Genomic DNA, 19,996 nt, shown 5'->3' with positions numbered 1-19,996 from the left:
CCCTTACAGTGACTGTCGTGTGTGAGGTGTATGGGAGCAATGGCGCACAGCTTTACTGCTGTGCGTTACCTCTGTGAAGATCAAGAAGTCTTCTGCCGCCTCTGAAGTCTTCTTTTCTTCTCATACTTACCCGGCTTCTATCTTCCGGCTCTGCTAGGAGGACGGCGGCGCGGCTCTGGGACGGACGGCTATGGTGAGACCTGCGTACCAATCCCTCTGGAGCTAATGTTGTCCAGTAGCCTAAGAAACACAGCCTTGAAACTCACAGAAGTAGGTCTGTTTCTCTCTTCTCAGTCCCTTGATGCAGGGAGTCTGTTGCCAGCAGGCTCCCTGAAAATAAAAAACCTAACTAAAATACTTTCTGACAGGAAACTCAGGAGAGCTCCCTGTAATGCACCCAGTCTCCTCTGGGCACAGTATCAAACTGAGGTCTGGAGGCGGGGCATAGAGGGAGTAGCCAGTGGACACCCATACCTAAAGTCTTTCTTAAAGTGCCCATGTCTCCTGCGGAGCCCGTCTTTCCCCATGGTCCTTACGGAGTCCCCAGCATCCTCTAGGACGTAAGAGCAAGAATTATATATATATATATATATATATATATATATATATATATATATATATATAATTCTTGAGGAGCGCTCTGATTTAATAGCTTCTACCAATAGAATACATACATACACATGCAGAGAGAGAATCCGGCACTAGTCCACAGATAGTAAATAATAGTGTAATGGTTCCTTCACAGCAGTTGCTGAATAGCAGACCAGTAGAGGCGGCACTCTAAGGATGGACTTTAATATCATACACATTTTTTTTGTATTTATGTAAATGGTGTCATCACATACTGTACCTCTGTCACCATAGATAGTGCCGTGGATTAAAGACTATTGTTTATAATAAAATGTTGTAGTCGCAGTTTCTCTTGCACCCCATTTTCCCATATTTAAGCCAATTCTCATGAGCTAATTCCCCAGGTGCCCATTAATTGATATTCTTGGGGAAGGTTCTGTCTCTTTGGAGTGTAATCAGGTGAGTGTAGAGCAAGTATGATTTTTGTATTTAAGTGATGTGGTCACATTCCTCAGTCATATAAATCTAGAGTCATTTCTCCCTCTTACTTCAAATGCAAAATTACTTTGTCAAATGCTCTTTGTTTCCCCTATAGATGGCTTATATTTTAGATCATGTCCGTCTGCAAATATTGCTCCTTGCAAAGATAAACTTCTGTAATTTTTTTTCCTGCCATGTTATGTTATGCTACAATGCAAATTACCAGTCATTTTTGGAGTACACCTATTGATTTCATAAAATAAATCATGATTGAAATATTGTTTAAATAATTTTGTTAAATTGAGAAATTAAAAAAAAAATGGTCCTCAGAAGTCTGACATTTGAAATTTGACAAAAAAAAGGCATGTTATACCTATAATAGGAACTGCAGGAGTCATCCACTTCTACTATTTCAGTGTTTCTTTTCCAATGTCTTATATCCCAGCAGTAATGCCTGTAATTATACAGGTTGAGTATCCCTTATCCGAAATGCTTGGGACCAGAAGTATTTTGGATATTGAATTTTTCCGTATTTTGGAATAAGTGCATACCATAATGAGATATCATGGCGATGGGACCCAAGTATAAGCACAGAATGCATTTATGTTTCATATACAGCTTATACACACAGCCTGAGGGTAATTCTAGCCAATGGTTTTAATAACTTTGTGCATTAAACAAAGTGTGTGTACATTCACACTATTCATTTATGTTTCATATACACCTTATACACACAGCCTGAAGGTCATTTAATAGAATATTTGTAATAATTTTTTGTATTAAACAAAGTTTGTGTAAATTGATCCATCAGAAAACAAATGTTTCACTATTTCAGTCTCACTCAAAAAATACCGTATTTCGTAATATTCCGTATATCGGAATATTTGGATATGGAATACTCAACCTGTATTACGTTTTCTGACCACCAGCAATGCTATCATGCAGTAGGATATATAAATATATGATGACTTGGGATTTTGCATTGAACTTGTGCTGTTATGCATGGGGATATTGTATTAATTTGTTAGTATTTTCTCTGTCCAGATATTTGGTGCTCCCTCATTTGATGATAAGATCTTGGAGGTGGTTGCAGTGTTTGGGAGCATGCAGATGGCCGTCTCACGGGTGATCAAGCTTCAGCATCACAGAATAGCTCAGGTACGTGTTGCACTGTAATTCACATATTGATGGCGCTTGTTTTTTTAATGTATTAACCCGAGACTCCTGATTCTACTTTCTGAAGACGTCATGTCAGTGGTGCATGTGGCAGCATGATACTAGTCTTTCTGCTTTACTGCTTTTCGTTGTCTACCTTGTCTTTTCTAAATAGTTATCTTACTGAGGTTCATTTTTACAGATGAAAATAAATGCCCATTTGCATAGGCAGACATATGTCTCTTTTAGTACAATGACTTCTGATCGATGTTTGCTGTCAGGCGGAAAATACCCACTTAGAATTTTTCACCTTCTAACTAAATTCTGCGCACAGTAAAGGAAAAATCCCGCCCATTACAACAGGTTCCAAACAATGGGAAAATGTGATTGGTGTCACTTATGTTTACATTTGTAAATTCCATGGTTTCTTGTGTAATTTGTGTATGCGGTGCAACAGTAATCGAACGTCGACTTCATTCTTTTTTTTTTGTTTTCCCCACTATGGAACAGAGTACCATGCTGTGTCTTTTGTGTGGTAATAATGTATACCTTTTGTTAAGCACTTAAAAAAATTGGGATGTCTGATATTGATTTAACTTATCATTTTGAATCTGTTCCAAAAGCTTGAATTGTTGCTTTAATTCAGAGTCGGCAGGTGTCCAAATGTTGTGGTTATTCCTTAATAAACACCCGTGATACTTCAAATAAACTGGAATAAATAAGCCGCAATTCGTAAATAGTTTAATAAATTGAATAATCAACTTTTCAAAAAACTAGTGGTCAGACAGTCGAGATATTTGTCCGATATAGTTTTTTTTTTTTTTTCCATCCTTTCATCAAATAATAAAAAAAATTTTTTGTAAAGACCTGAGATTGGTGGTGGACGTTTCAGATTTTTTGGGTGCTCTGATGTGGAATAACCCTACTGTCATTTTACAAACCCAGGGGTAGATGTACTATAACGGCATGTATCCCACCGAGGCGAAGCCATAGCGGCTGCCCCCATCTCCAGCGATCACTGTCACAGCCCATCAGCCTAGTTCCGATGCTCTCTTCCCCCGGCTCCACTGGACAGGCTCCAGATCTCACAAGCATCACGAGATCTCCTATGCAGCCCAGAGCCAGCAGCCGCCGCAGCCAGGTAACAGTGGTTGTGAATGGAGTAACGCCATCTGCAGCTGTTGAAATCGATAGCTGCAGGTCAGAATGGTTACTGGTACTACATTGGCAGGGACATTGGTGTGCTATGTTGTAGATAGTAGCGCTGATAATGACAGGGCGCACAGTGCCCCTGGCATGCCAGCGTTAACAAGCTGCCACATAACATGCACTGATACTACTTCCTTCCTATGCCACAGCTTCATACATCTAACCCCCAGTCTATAAACTGACAGGAGCTGATTACTTGGTACTTTATCTCTCTCCAAGCTTTGTTAAATCTGCCCCTTTATATCTAAAACATTTCTTTTTTCCCCAGTGTCGGTCGGTGAAGATAACCATACTAGGGGAGGAAGGTGTTCCTGTACAAGTCGATGGAGAAGCTTGGATTCAACCTCCTGGTGTGATTAAAATTGTTCACAAAAACAGAGCTCAGATGTTAACCAGAGACAGAGTAAGTTCAATTAAGGTACTTGTGACATGTGTTTATTATCCTTCATTACATAGTATGAGTTTAATTACTGTTTCAGATCTTGTGTAAGTTATTAACATTTCTCTGACGTCCTAGTGGATGCTGGGGACTCCGTAAGGACCATGGGGAATAGACGGGCTCCGCAGGAGACTGGGCACATCTAAAGAAAGCTTTAGGACTATCTGGTGTGCACTGGCTCCTCCCCCTATGACCCTCCTCCAAGCCTCAGTTAGATTTCTGTGCCCGGCTGAGCTGGATGCACACTAGGGGCTCTCCTGAGCACCTAGAAAGAAAGTATAGTTTAGGTTTTTTATTTTCAGTGAGACCTGCTGGCAACAGGCTCACTGCACCGAGGGACTAAGGGGAGAAGAAGCGAACCTACCTAAGTGGTGGTAGCTTGGGCTTCTTAGGCTACTGGACACCATTAGCTCCAGAGGGATCGAACACAGGACCCGACCTCGTCGTCCGTTCCCGGAGCCGCGCCGCCGTCCCCCTTACAGAGCCAGAAGCAAGAAGGTGGTCCGGAAAATCGGCGGCTGAAGACTTCTGTCTTCTCCAAGGTAGCGCACAGCACTGCAGCTGTGCGCCATTGCTCCTCATGCACACCACATACTGCGGTCACTGATGGGTGCAGGGCGCTGGGGGGGGGCGCCCTGAGCAGCAATATTAACACCTTGGCTGGCGAACTGACACCATATATAGCCCCAGGGGCTATATAGGTGTTTATTAACCCCTGCCAGAACTTTTACAATAGCGGGAGTAAGCCCGCCGAAAAAGGGGCGGGGCCATCTCCCTCAGCACACTGGCGCCATTTTCCCTCACAGCTCTGCTGGAGGGATCGCTCCCTGGCTCTCCCCTGCAGTCCTGCACTACAGAAAAGGGTTAAAAAGAGAGGGGGGGCACAAATTAGGCGCAGTATATACAGTATATATATATATATATATATATATATATATATATATTATGCAGCTATAAGGGAAAATACTCTCTATAGGTGATATCCCTGTGATATATAGCGCTCTGGTGTGTGCTGGCATACTCTCCCTCTGTCTCCCCAAAGGGCTTTGTGGGGTCCTGTCCTCTGTCAGAGCATTCCCTGTGTGTGTGCTGTGTGTCGGTACTGCTGTGTCGACATGTATGATGAGGATAATGATGTGGAGGCGGAGCAAATGCCTGTGAATGGGATGTCACCCCCTGCGGGGTCGACACCGGTGTGGATGGACTTATGGAAGGAATTACGTGACAGTGTCAACTTTTTACATAACAGGTTTGACGACATAGGACAGCCGGCTGCTCAGCTTGTGCCTGTCCAAGCATCTCACATGTCATCAGGGGCTCTAAAACGCCCGCTACCTCAGATGGCAGACACAGATGTTGACACGGATACCGACTCCAGTGTCGACGACGATGAGACTAGTGTACCTTCCAATAGGGCCACCCGTTACATGATTGAGGCAATGAAAAATGTATTACACATTTCTGATAATACCCCAGATACCACAAAAAAGGGTATTATGTTTGGTGACAGAAAACTACCAGTAGTTTTCCTGCATCTGAGAAATTGATATGAGGTGTGTGAGGAAGCGTGGACTTCCCCCGATAAGAAATTTATAATTTCTAAGCAGCGTACCCTTTTCTGCCAGAGGATAGGTCACGTTGGGAAATAACCCCTAGGGTAGATAAAGCGGTTACACGCTTATTAAAAAAGGTGGCACTACCGTCTCGGATACGGCCGCCCTGAAGGACCTGCTGATAGAAAGCAGAAAACTACCCTTAAAGCTATATACACACACACGGGCATTATATTGAGACCTGCTATTGCCTCGGCATGGATGTGCAGTGCGGCAGCTGCGTGGTCAGATTCCCTGTCGGATAATATTTATACTATAGATAGGGACAATATTTTGCTGAAAATAGAGCATATAAAAGACGCTGTCTTATACATGCGTGATGCACAAAGGGATATTTGCCGACTGGCATCACTAATAAGCGCTATGTAAAACCATTGCCGCCAGACGGGGGTTATGGACTCGGCAATGGTCGAGCGATGCCGGTTCAAAACGGCACATGGAAGTTTGCCCTAGAAGGGGGTGGAACTGTTTGGGGGATGGTCTTTCAGACCTCGTTTCCACAGCTACGGCTGGGAAATCAAAGCTTTTGCCACAAGCTACCCCACAGCAAAAGTAAGCACTGTATTATCAGGTACAGTCCCTTCGGCCCCAGAAAAGTAGAGGGCTAGAGGCTCATCTTTCTGCCATGAGGAAAAGGTAGAGGGAAAAAGCTGCAGCACACAGCTAGTTCCCGGGAGCAGAAGTCCTCCCCTGCGTCCGGTTAGCCCACAGCATGACGCTGGGGCTGCTCAGGCGGACCCGGGTACGGTGGGGGCCCGTCTCAGAAATTTCAGCGCACAGTGGGCTCTCTCACAGGTGGATCCCTGGGTTCTTCAAACAGTATCTCAGAGGTACAGGCTGGAATTCGAGACGTCTCCCCCCCGCCGTTTCCTAAAATCTGCCTTACCGGCAACTCCCTCTGCCAGGGAGGCAGTGTTGGTGGCTATCCAAAAACTGTATTCACAGCAAGTGATTATCAAGTTACCCCTCCTTCAACAGGAAAAGGGTTACTTTTCCACAATGTTCGTGGTACCGAAACCGGGCGGTTCGGTGAGACCCATCTTAACTTTAAAATCCTTGAACACATATAACAAAAGATTCAAGTTCAAGATGGAATCGCTCAGGGCGATTATTGATATCCTGGACGAGGGGGATTACAGGGTCTCTCTGGACATCAAGGATACTTACCTGCATGTCCCCATTTACCCTCCTCACCAGGAGTACCTCAAGATTGTGGTACAGGACTGTCACTATCAGTTCCAGACGCTGCCGTTTGGATTATCCACGGCACCGAGGGTCTTTACCATGGGTAATGACCGAAATGATGATACTCCTTCGCAAGAAGGAAGTTTTAATTATCCCGTACTTGGACGATCTCCTGATAAAGGCGAGGTCCAAGGAACAGTTGGAAAGGGGGTAGCACTTTCTCGGGAAGTACTGCGACAGCAGGACTGGATTCTCAATTCCAAAGTCACAGCTGGTCCCGACGACACGTCTCCTGTTCCTGGGAATGATTCTGGAAACAGACCAGAAGAAAGTGTTTCTTCCAATGGAAAAAGCCGAGGAGTTGTCATCTCTAGTCAGAAACCTCCTAAGACCGGGACAGGTGTCGGTACATCAATGCACACGAGTCCTGGGAAAAATGGTAGCTTCGTACGAAGCAATTCCATTCGGAAAGTTCCACGCAAGGATTTTCCACTGGGACCTGTTGGACAAATGGTCCGGGTCCCATCTCCAGATACAGCAGCGGATAACCCGGTCGGCAAGAACCAGGGTGTCGCTGCGGTGGTGGCTGCAGAGGGCTCATCTACTAGAGGGCCGCAGATTCGGAATACAGGACTGGGTCCTGGTGACCACGGATGCCAGCCTTCGGGGCTGGGGTGCAGTCACACAGGGAATAAAATTCCAAGGACTATGTCCAAACAGGAGTTTTTCACTTAACATAAATTTTCTGGAGATAAGAGCCATTTACAAGGCCCTAAGCAAAACAAGGCCCCTGCTTCACCAGCCGTACTGATCCAATCAGACAACATCACGGCGCTCGCCCATGTAAACAGGCAGGGCGACACAAGAAGCAGGAGGGCGATGGCAGAAGCCACAGGGATTCCCCGTTGGGCGGAAAATCATGTGGTAGCACTGGCAGCAGTGTTTATTCCGGGAGTGGACAACTGGGAAGCAGACTTCCGCAGCAGACTCCACCCGGGAGAATAGGGACTTCATCCAGAAGTCTTCCAAATGCTGGTAAACCGTTGGGAAAGACCACAGGTGGACATGATGGCGTCCCGCCTCAATAAAAAAGATATTGCGCCAGGTCAAGAGAACCTCAGGCGATCGCTGTGGACGCTCTAGTGACACCGCGGGTGTACCAGTCGGTTTATGTGTTCCCTCCTCTCCCTCTCATACCCAAGGTACTGAGGATAATAAGAAAAAGAGGAGTAAGAACTATACTCATTGTTCCGGATTGGCCAAGAAGGACTTGGTACCTGGAACTTCAGGAGATGATCTCAGAGGACCCATGGCCTCTGTCACTCAGACAGGATCTGCTGCAGCAGGGGCCCTGTCTGTTCAAAGACTTACCGCGGCTGCATTGACGGCATGGCGGTTGAACACCGGATCCTGAGTGTAAAAGGCATTCCGGAGGAAGTCATTCTTATCCTGATCAAAGCCAGGAAGGATGTCAGCCTAAAGTTCAGACGTTGTCAGGGAGTGCTGCATATTCAGCCCCTTCTTTGTGCCCCAGTGGCACCTTGGGATCTCAATGTGGTTTTGGAGTTCCTGGAATCACATTGGTTTGAGCCACTTAAAACCGTGGATTTGAAATATCTCACATGAAAAGTGGTCATGTGTTGGCTCTGGCTTCGGCCAGGCATGTGTCAGAATTGGCGGCTTTGTCATAAAAAAGCCCTTACCTGACTTTCCATATGGATAGGGCAGAGTTGAGGACTCGTCCTCACTTTCTCCCGAAGGTGGTATCAGGTTTTCACTTGTACCAACCTATTGTGGTGCCTGCGGCTACTAGGGACCTGGAGGATTCCAAGTTACTGGACGTAGTCAGGGCCCTGAAAAATTATATTTCCAGGACGGCTGGAGTCAGGAAAACTGACTAGCTGTTTATCCTAGATGCACCCAACAAGCTGGGTGCTCCTGCTTCTAAGCAGACTATAGCGCGCTGGATTTGTAGCACTATTCAGCTTGCGCATTCTGCGGTGGGACTACCGCAGCCTAAATCTCTAAAAGCCCATTCCACAAGGAAGGTGGGCTCATCTTGGGCGGCTGCCCGAGGGGTCTCGTCTTTACAACTTGGCCGAGCTGCTACATGGTCAGGGGCAAACACGTTTGCAAAATTTTATAAATTTGATACCCTGGCTGAGGAGGACCTGGAGTTCTCTCATTCGGTGCTGCAGAGTCATCCGCACTCTCCCGCCCGTTTGCGAGCTTTGGTATAATCCCCATGGTCCTTATGGAGTCCCCAGCATCCACTAGGACATCAGAGAAAATAAGATTTTACTCACCAGTAAATCTATTTCTCGTAGTCCGTAGTGGATGCTGGGCGCCCATCCCAAGTGCGGATTGTCTGCAATACTTGTAAATAGTTATTGTTACACAAATCGGGTTGTTATTGCGAACCATCTATTCAGAGGTTCCATTGTTATCATACTGTTAACCGGGGTTCCTATCACGAGTTATACGGTGTGATTGGTGTGGCTGGTATGAGTCTTACCCGGGATTCAAAATCCTTTCCTTGTACTGTCAGCTCTTCTGGGCACAGTGTCCTAACTGAGGCTTGGAGGAGGGTCATAGGGGGAGGAGCCAGTGCACACCAGATAGTACTAAAGCTTTCTTTAGATGTGCCCAGTCTCCTGCGGAGCAGTCTATTCCCCATGGTCCTTACGGAGTCCCCAGCATCCACTACGGACTACGAGAAATAGATTTACCGGTGAGTAAAATCTTATTTTTTTCTGAAAACTGTTCTCATAGCAGGGTCCTCCCTGTAAATAATAAATAAGTGACAATGATACAACTGTTAACCGCGCCGCTAGGAATAGATTGGTGTGTACAAAATTACTTTTACTTCAGTTTCCAAGTGTTGCTCACACCGTGAGGCTTTGTGTATATAGGTTTCTAAATTGTCTGAACGAAGCATATTCACTTAAAAATAAAATGAATAGTCATTATAAACACACCATGGTGTAGGATATACCCATCATACGCCATATACATTTTTTTTAATAATTATTAACTTTGGAAAAACTATCATGAGCTTTAGCTTTCCTATGTATGGTTCCTGCAATCTTCTAGCATGGTCATTAATCACAGGGAGGCTATTACTCTTCTCCCCTCCACCATCTGCTGTATTGGGCTGCGTGGCAGTGACACCTGTTGAATTGTGTGATGTTGCCTGCAGTTATTATGGATGCGTGCAGAACAATCTTCCTTTATAGAGTGTATTCAGTGTAAGTTGTAGGATAACGTGAGTATTTAAAAGAATGAAAAGCAAAAAGTTATATTGTGAGGTAGTGAGATGTAGCTCGGAGAGTGACAGGTGAGATAAGCACAGATTAATGAGTTTCTATATTACCAGTCACCCTTCTATTGCATTAGGTGACAGAAAACGACTGTACTGTCAGACATTGCTTCTGTCTTTGACTATATAATTCAGATTTAGCAAACTTGGGAACTATATTACGTGATGGTATTTTTTTCTGTTTACAAATATACATTTACAGCTTAATTTATTTAGACCATGAAAATCTTACCATAGTGATACTAGATTCTTGTTATAGTGAGCTTGCTGCTCTCATCCACTAAACTCTGTGTGCATGATATTTAGGTGTGTGACATTTGGTGGCTCTAGTATACAGTATATAGGGAAGGTGTACTGTTGTCTCACCGTGCCATGTATCCCTATTTCTCTAACGTCCTAGTGGATGCTGGGGACTCCGTAAGGACCATGGGGAATAGACGGGCTCCGCAGGAGACTGGGCACTCTAAAGAAAGATTTAGTACTACCTGGTGTGTACTGGCTCCTCCCTCTATGCCCCTCCTCCAGACCTCAGTTAGAATCTGTGCCCGGCCAGAGCTGGGTGCTTTTAGTGAGCTCTCCTGAGCTTGCTAATAAGAAAGTATTTTAGTTAGGTTTTTTTATTTTCAGAGAGCTTCTGCTGGCAACAGACTCTCTGCTACATGGGACTGAGGGGAGAGAAGCAAACCTACTAACTGCGGCTAGGTTGCGCTTTTTAGGCTACTGGACACCATTAGCTCCAGAGGGTTCGAACACAGGATCTTAACCTTGGTCGTCCGTTCCCGGAGCCGCGCCGCCGTCCCCCTCGCAGAGCCAGAAGTCAGAAGCCGGCAGAAGCAAGAAGACATCAAAATCGGCGGCAGAAGACTCCTGTCTTCACATGAGGTAGCGCACAGCACTGCAGCTGTGCGCCATTGCGCCCACACTACCCACACACTCCGGTCACTGTAGGGTGCAGAACGCAGGGGGGGGGGGGGGCGCCCTGGGCAGCAATTAGGATACCTCTTGGCAAAAAGACACATATATACAGCTGGGCACTGTATATATGTACGAGCCCCCGCCATTTTATTACACAGACCTGGGACAGAAGCCCGCCGCTGAGGGGGCGGGGCCTTCTTCCTCAGCACTAACCAGCGCCATTTTCTCTTCACAACTCCGCTGAGAGGAAGCTCCCCAGGCTTTCCCCTGCAGTATCAAGGTAGAAAAAGGGTAAAAAGAGAGGGGGGGCACATAAATTTAAGTGCAAATTATCATAAACAGCAGCTACTGGGTAAACACTAAGTTACTGTGTAATCCCTGGGTTATATAGCGCTGGGGTGTGTGCTGGCATACTCTCTCTCTGTCTCCCCAAAAGGCCTTGTGGTGTCCTGTCCTCAATTAGAGCATTCCCTGTGTGTGTGCGGTGTGTCGGTATGTTTGTGTCGACATGTTTGACGAGGACGGTTACGTGGAGGCAGAACAAGTGCAAGTGAATGTAGTGTCGCCGCCGACGGCGCCGACACCTGATTGGATGGATATGTGGAAGGTGTTAAATGATAACGTAAGCTCCTTGCATAAAAGGTTGGATAATCAGTCAGGGTCTCAACCCGTGTCTGATTCTACAGCTCAGAGGCCGTCATGGTCTCAAAAGCGCCCACTATCCCAGTTGGTTGACACGGATTCTGACTCCAGTGTCGATGACGATGATGCAAAGTTGCAGCCTAAAATGACTAAAGCCATCCGATACATGATTATAGCAATGAAGGATGTATTGCACATATCGGAGGAAAACCCTGTCCCTGACAAGAGGGTTTATATGTTTGGGGAGAAAAAGCAAGAAGTGACTTTTCCCCCTTCACATGAATTAAATGAGTTATGTGAAAAAGCGTGGGATTCCCCTGATAGGAAAGTACTGATTTCCAAAAGATTACTTATGGCGTATCCTTTCCCGCCAACGGATAGGTTACGCTGGGAATCCTCCCCTAGGGTAGACAAAGCGTTGACGCGCTTATCTAAGAAGGTGGCCCTGCCGTCACAGGATACGGCCGCCCTAAAGGATCCTGCGGATAGGAAGCAGGAAGGGATCCTGAAGTCCATTTATACACATTCTGGTACTCTTCTGAGGCCAGCAATTGCTGCGGCCTGGATGTGTAGTGCTGTAGCAGCATGGACAGATACTCTGTCTGAGGAGTTAGATACCCTGGACAGGGAGACTATTTTACTGACCCTAGGACATATCAAAGACGCTGTCCTATATATGCGGTATGCCCAGAGGGACATTTGCCTGCTGGGCTCTAGAATAAACGCAATGTCGATTTCTGCCAGAAGGGTCTTATGGACACGGCGATGGACAGGTGATGCCGACTCTAAAAAACACATGAAGGTGTTGCCTTATAAGGGTGAGGAATTGTTTGGGGACGGTCTCTCGGACCTAGTTTCCACGGCTACGGCTGGGAAGTCAAATTTCTTGCCATATATTCCCTCACAGCTAAAGAAAGCACCGTATTACCAAATGCAGTCCTTTCATTCACAGAAAAGCAAGAAAGTCAGAGGTGCATCCTTTCTTGCCAGAGGCAGGGGTAGAGGAAAAAAGCTGCACCATGCAGCTAGTTCCCAGGAACAAAAGTCCTCCCCGGCTTCCACTAAATCCACCGCATGACGCTGGGGCTCCACAGGCGGAGCCAGGAGCGGTGGGGGCGCGTCTTCAAAATTTCAGCCACCAGTGGGTTCGCTCACGGGTGGATCCTTGGGCTATACAAATTGTGTCTCAGGGATACAAGCTGGAATTCGAGGTGACGCCCCCTCACCGTTACCTAAAATCGGCCTTGCCAGCTTCCCCCAGGGAAAGGGAGGTAGTGTTGGCAGCAATTCACAAGCTATATCTCCAGCAGGTGGTAGTGAAGGTTCCCCTCCTTCAACAGGGAGGGGGTTACTGTTCCACCATGTTTGTGGTACCGAAACCGGACGTTTCGGTCAGACCCATTTTGAATTTAAAATCCCTGAACATTTATCTGAAGAAATTCAAGTTTAAGATGGAATCGCTCAGGGCGGTCATTGCAAGCCTGGAGGAAGGGGATTTTATGGTGTCTCTGGACATCAAGGATGCGTACTTGCATGTCCCCATTTATCCACCTCATCAGGAGTACCTCAGGTTTGTGGTACAGGACTGTCATTACCAATTCCAGACGTTGCCGTTTGGCCTGTCCACGGCACCGAGAATATTTACCAAGGTGATGGCGGAAATGATGGTGCTCCTTCGGAAGCAAGGGGTTACAATTATCCCATACTTGGACGATCTCCTCATAAAGGCGAGGTCCAGGGAGCGGTTGCTGATCAGCGTAGCACTCTCTCAGGAAGTGTTGCAACAGCACGGCTGGATTCTGAATATTCCAAAGTCGCAGCTGATTCCTACGACGCGTCTGCCCTTCCTGGGCATGATTCTGGACACAAACCAGAAAAAGGTGTTTCTCCCGGAGGAGAAGGCTCAGGAGCTCGTGACTCTGGTCAGAGGCCTCCTAAAACCAAAACAGGTATCAGTGCATCACTGCACGCGAGTCCTGGGAAAGATTGTGGCGTCATACGAAGCTATTCCCTTCGGCAGGTTCCATGCGAGGATCTTTCAGTGGGATCTGTTGGACAAGTGGTCCGGATCGCATCTTCCAGGGTGTCTCTTCTGTGGTGGCTGCAAAGTGCTCACCTCCTCGAGGGCCGCAGGTTCGGCATACAGGACTGGGTCCTGGTGACCACGGATGCAAGCCTCCGAGGATGGGGGGCAGTCACTCAAGGAAGAAACTTCCAGGGGATGTGGTCAAGTCAGGAGACTTGTCTGCACATCAATATCCTGGAACTAAGGGCCATATACAACGCCCTGAGTCAAGCGGAGCCTCTGCTTCGAAACCAACCAGTGCTGATTCAGTCAGACAACATCACTGCAGTGGCCCATGTAAACCGCCAAGGCGGCACAAGAAGCAGGGTGGCAATGACAGAAGCCACCAGGATTCTTTGTTGGGCGGAGAATCATGTACTAGCACTGTCAGCAGTGTTCATTCCGGGAGTGGACAACTGGGAAGCAGACTTCCTCAGCAGGCACGACCCCCACTCGTGAGAGTGGGAACTTCATCAAGAAGTCTTCACGCAGATTGCAAATCGATGGGAACTGCCACAGGTGGACATGATGGCGTACCGTCTCAACAAAAAGCTAAAAAGGTATTGCGCCAGGTCAAGGGACACTCAGGCGATAGCTGTGGACGCACTAGCAACAATGTGGGTGTTCCAGTCGGTCTATGTGTTTCCTCCTCTTCCTCTCATACCAAAGGTGCTGAGAATTGTAAGAAAAAGAGTAGTGAGAACAATACTCATTGTTCCGGATTGGCCAAGAAGGACTTGGTACCCGGAATTGCAAGAAATGCTCACAGAGGACCCATGGCCTCTGCCTCTCAGACAGGACCTGTTACAACAAGGGCCCTGTCTGTTCCAAGACTTACCGCGGCTGCGTTTAACGGCATGGCGGTTGAACGCGGGATCCTAGCGGAAAAAGGCATTCCGGATGAAGTTATTCCTACACTGATAAAGGCTAGGAAGGACGTGACAGCAAAGCATTATCACCGTATATGGCGAAAATATGTTGCTTGCTGTGAGGCCAGGAAGGCCCCTACAGAGGAATTCCAGCTGGGTCGATTCCTGCACTTCCTACAGTCAGGAGTGACTATGGGCCTAAAATTAGGGTCCATAAAGGTCCAGATTTCGGCCCTATCCATTTTCTTCCAAAAGGAGCTGGCTTCACTGCCTGAGGTTCAGACGTTTGTTAAGGGAGTGCTGCATATTCAGCCCCCTTTTGTGCCACCAGTGACACCTTGGGATCTTAACGTGGTGTTGAGTTTCCTGAAATCCCACTGGTGTGAGCCACTTAAGACCGTGGAGCTAAAGTATCTCACGTGGAAAGTGGTCATGCTGTTGGCCTTAGCTTCGGCTAGGCGTGTGTCATAATTGGCGGCTTTGTCATGTAAAAGCCCCTATCTGGTTTTCCATATGGATAGGGCAGAATTGCCGACTCGTACGCAATTTCTGCCAAAGGTGGTGTCATCCTTTCATTTGAACCAACCTATTGTGGTGCCTGCGGCTACTTGTGACTTGGAGGATTCCAAGTTGCTTGACGTAGTCCGGGCTTTGAAGATTTATGTGACCAGAATGGCTGGAGTCAGGAAGACTGACTCGCTGTTTATCCTGTATGCATCCAACAAGCTGGGTGCTCCTGCTTCAATGCAAACTATTGCTCGCTGGATCTGTGGCACGATTCAGCAGGCTCATTCTGCGGCTGGATTGCCGCATCCAAAGTCAGTGAAAGCCCATTCCACAAGAAAGGCGGGCTCTTCTTGGGCGGCTGCCCGAGGGGTCTCGGCATTACAGCTTTGCCGAGCTGCTACTTGGTCGGGTTCAAACACATTTGCAAAGTTCTACAAGTTTGATACCCTGGCTGAGGAGGACCTTGCGTTTGCTAATTCAGTGTTGCAGAGTCATCCGCACTCTCCCGCCCGTTTGGGAGCTTTGGTATAATCCCCATGGTCCTTACGGAGTCCCCAGCATCCACTAGGACGTTAGAGAAAATAAGATTTTACTCACCGGTAAATCTATTTCTCGTAGTCCGTAGTGGATGCTGGGCGCCCGTCCCAAGTGCGGACTTTCTGCAATACGTGTATATAGTTATTGCTTACTAAAGGGTTATGTTATGTGGCATCAGTTGAGTGATGCTTGTTTGTTGTTCATACTGTTAACTGGGTAAGTTTATCACGAGTTATACGGTGTGATTGGTGTGGCTGGTATGAGTCTTACCCTGGATTCCAAAATCCTTTCCTTGTAATGTCAGCTCTTCCGGGCACAGTTTCCTTAACTGAGGTCTGGAGGAGGGGCATAGAGGGAGGAGCCAGTGCACACCAGGTAGTACTAAATCTTTCTTTAGAGTGCCCAGTCTCCTGCGGAGCCCGTCTATTCCCCATGGTCCTTACGGAGTCCCCAGCATCCACTACGGACTACGAGAAATAGATTTACCGGTGAGTAAAATCTTATTTTTTGTCAGGCTCCATTTTATTTTATTAATCATCACTCATCCCTTGGCTCCCAATGCAGACACACGCAGTTCCACAGTAGATTAGAAGAGGACACATTATCTCTCTAAGAGGCCTAATTATTAAGTTCGTTTTCATAGAAATCTCCTGCAAAAAGCTAACTTTCTTTTTTTTTTTTAGAAAAATGTTACAACATTTAAATCAAACATCAGTAAAACCAGTAAAGGTGTAACATATCAAAATACTGAAACATATTGTAATATTTTTTCTATAAGAAGAAGAATGAACTGGTTGACCACCTGAAAACATCCATAACGGCAACCAAAAAAAAAAGGGTGTATATAGAATTTTCAGGGATGGTCAAGTAAGGAGACATGAGTAATAAGTGAATATGAAGAGAGGGAGAAAGAGGTACAGTGAGGGTGAGAAAGAAATGGGAGTAAAAGAATTATAGATAGCGGTGTAGAAGAAGTGAGTGGTAGCCAGTCGATGTGTTAGCGCACAGTATTGCAGTTTTATCAATCAGCAGAGTGAGATTAGGTGGTTGCCAAGGGAGGTTCGGCCTCATAGTAGGTGGTCCAAGGTGACCAAACCCGAACAAATTGAGTCGCAGTATCATGAACTACTGAAGAGATGCGTTCCATCCTGTATGTTGACCATATAGCATTGATAGTTGCAGGGAAGGGGGGAGGAGCAGGGGATTTCCAGTGTGCAGCAATTTGTCATTTAGCTGTATTAAGTATATGGTTAATCAATTTGTGCGTTGGTCGTGGTATGTGGGCGATAGGCTTCGCTAAAAGCGAGTAGAAAGGTGTAGAGGGCATTTCAAAGTCAGTAATATTTTTGATCAGTCTATGTAGTTCCTTCCAATATTGAGATATAACAGGACATGTCCACCAGACGTGAGAAAGAAAGTCCCTTTTTGGCCACATTGATGCCAACATAAGTCTGGCGGGTCAGGGTAAATAGCACGGACTCGGGTAGGGACTAGGTACCAGCGAGTATAGAGCTTATATGCATTTTCTTTAATACGTACTGATATCGAGCATTTCGCTCCAGCAATGTCATTTTCCCAGGCCATCTCATGAGCTTCTTTAGAGGGCTGATTGTAGATTAGCAGAATTTGATATATTGATGATATGAGTCCTTTAGACGATTGTCGGGGCTGACAGAGGGATTCAAGAGCTGTAATGGGAGTTAAGGGGGTACTCCCATTACAGCTCAAGTGAGTGGTAAAAATGTTCAGAGGAGAGGCCATTTACCAGTACGGAAGCAGATGGGTTATGATAAAGAGAGTTAATCCCGTGGAGGAAAGCACCCTGAAATCCCATGTTACACAGGGTTTGTTGCAAGAATGGCCAGGCAACCCTGTCGAAGGCCTTTTCAGCATCAAGTGCCACCACCAGGGTTGACAGTGAGCGGGTCGTCGCCATGTGGATGAGATTGATCAACCGTCTCGTGTTGTCAGAGGCCTGTCTATTGGGGGATGAAACCCACTTGATCTGGATGGACCAAGGATGGTAGTATAGGGGATTATCGCATAGCAAGGATTTTAGCAAAATGTTTCAAATCCACATTAAGGAGAGAGTTTGGCCTATAATTGCCCATCTCCATAGGGTCCCTCTGTGGTTCTGGGATAACGATATTGCTGGTCTTGGTGGTGGCGTCATCGAGCGTCCTGCCCTCCAGCGAGTTGAAAAGGGGCCGAAGCATGGGAAGACAGGAGTCAGTAAATTTCTTATAGTAAAGGGCACTGAAGCCGTCAGGGCCTGGTGCAGCAGAGCGGCGCAACGATTTAACAGCTGTCCTAATTTCCTCATCAGTGATCGCTGTATTAAGGGTTTGAATTTGAGTCGTGGTCAACTTGGGCAGGGAACAGGAGTTTAGGTATCGGGTGAGTGAGGCAAGATCTGGGGGCGGGGCAGCGGGGTTGCGAGAAAGATTGTAAAGGGATTCATAAAATTGACAGAACTGTTGAGTCATTACTTGAGGATCATGGGTGGCAGTACCATTAAAACAATTCAATGTATGGATACGATTGCGAGTGTGTTTAGCGGAGTTTACGGGCTAATAGAGTATCAGCCTTGTTAGACTTTTCATAAAAGGATTGCCGCACCCATAGAAGGGTCTGTGCTGCTTTCTTTGACAGAATTTGTGACAATTGTCCCTTAATAGCAAGGATTTTTAAATAGGTACGCCGTTTGGGGTATCTGTGGTGGAGGTTCGTTAAGGAGGCTAATGAGTTTTCAAGTTCCAATATTCGAGCTACTTCTGCCTTTTTAGACGTTGCTGCTAAACTAATAAGGGTACCTCGAAGCGTGGCCTTATGGACTTCCCATAGAGTATGTGGGGGAATATCATGGGTGGCATTGAAGGCGATAAAATCTGTGAGAGCTGTAGTAAGGGCCTCAACATTGGATTGTTTTAAGAGGAGGGACTCGTTAAGTCGCCAATGACGGGTAGGGCGTGGGCCTACATCGGTGGAGATTTCCAATTCTACAGCCAGATGATCAGACCAGGGAACAAGGAGGGTATTTGCACCGAGGAGGATTTGGGAAGTGGCACGATCAATAAGAAAATAATCTATGCAGGTGTGCAAGTCATGGGGAGGTGAATAGTGCGTGTATCCTCTAGCGGTGTGGTATAATATCTTCCATGCATCATATAGATCATGTAGAGCTAGTTGCGAGAGAAGTGATTTAGATGTTTTGGCGTGTCTGGGGGGAGTAGTAGGGGAGTGGGATCTGTCGAGCTTGGGGTCCAAGATAGTATTAAAGTCACCCCCGATAATAGTGAGTCCCTGGGGTAAATGGGCAAGGCGATTGAAAAAGGTGGCGAACAGAAAACCCTGTTGTCCGTTAGGGGCATAAACTGAGGCTAAAATGATTGGGGCTTGTTTGTATGTTCCTGTAAGAATAAGAAAGCGGCCCTGTGGGTCAGAGATAGTATCGCTTATAGTAATAAGCATATTATGATGGTTCAATTTCGCGGTGCCTCGACGTTTAGCATTCATTGAAGAATGAAAGACTGTAGGATATTATTTAGACGTGAGAGATGGATGGGGAATTTTGAGATGGGTTTCTTGTAGCATAATGACATCAGACTTACGACTGTGGAAATATTGAAGAGCCATTGCTCTTTTGGTGGGGGAGTTGAGACTGTTTACATTAAGAGTCAGAACAGTTAGCTTCATGGTGGATCAGGATAAAACGAGCTCAGCTGAAAGCAAGGGCCACACCTCGACTAGCGCAAAGGGCTGGGAAGAAGGCCATCAGGGGTTCGGTGAGACGAAAAGAGGAAAGAAGAACTAGAAAAGAAAAGAGACAACCTACTCGTATAGCGGGGATAGGTCCGGGGGAAAAAATAAGAATTTACTTACCGATAATTCTATTTCTCATAGTCCGTAGTGGATGCTGGGGACTCCGTAAGGACCATGGGGAATAGCGGCTCCGCAGGAGACTGGGCACATCTAAAGAAAGCTTTAGGACTATCTGGTGTGCACTGGCTCCTCCCCCTATGACCCTCCTCCAAGCCTCAGTTAGGATACTGTGCCCGGACGAGCGTACACAATAAGGAAGGATTTTGAATCCCGGGTAAGACTCATACCAGCCACACCAATCACACCGTATAACCTGTGATCTGAACCCAGTTAACAGCATGATAACAGAGGAGCCTCTGAAAGATGGCTCACAACAATAATAACCCGATTTTTGTAACAATAACTATGTACAAGTATTGCAGACAATCCGCACTTGGGATGGGCGCCCAGCATCCACTACGGACTATGAGAAATAGAATTATCGGTAAGTAAATTCTTATTTTCTCTAACGTCCTAAGTGGATGCTGGGGACTCCGTAAGGACCATGGGGATTATACCAAAGCTCCCAAACGGGCGGGAGAGTGCGGATGACTCTGCAGCACCAAATGAGAGAACTCCAGGTCCTCCTCAGCCAGGATATCAATTTTGTAGAATTTCTCTATCGTCCTA

The 19,996-nt window shown here is 46.5% G+C and overlaps 1 protein-coding gene across 7 annotated transcripts in view; it reads left to right on the top strand.

Moving 5' to 3' along the window:
- DGKH (diacylglycerol kinase eta) overlaps positions 1 to 19,996 on the top strand; it is a 642,901-nt gene that overhangs the window by 488,093 nt on the left and 134,812 nt on the right. For 6 of the 7 annotated variants that reach the window (XM_063952870.1, XM_063952869.1, XM_063952867.1 and 3 more), the window contains 2 exons: positions 2,095 to 2,208; positions 3,683 to 3,832. In XM_063952870.1, the coding sequence (XP_063808940.1) occupies positions 2,095 to 2,208; positions 3,683 to 3,832 (264 nt within the window). The remainder of the gene's footprint in view (positions 1 to 2,094; positions 2,209 to 3,682; positions 3,833 to 19,996) is intronic. The other variant, XM_063952868.1, reaches the window with a different exon arrangement.

The sequence above is a fragment of the Pseudophryne corroboree genome, chromosome 2 (genome assembly GCF_028390025.1).
Source record: "Pseudophryne corroboree isolate aPseCor3 chromosome 2, aPseCor3.hap2, whole genome shotgun sequence".
In the NCBI taxonomy this organism is placed as follows: Eukaryota; Metazoa; Chordata; class Amphibia; order Anura; family Myobatrachidae; genus Pseudophryne; species Pseudophryne corroboree.
This window is presented reverse-complemented; position numbering and strand designations above follow the sequence as displayed.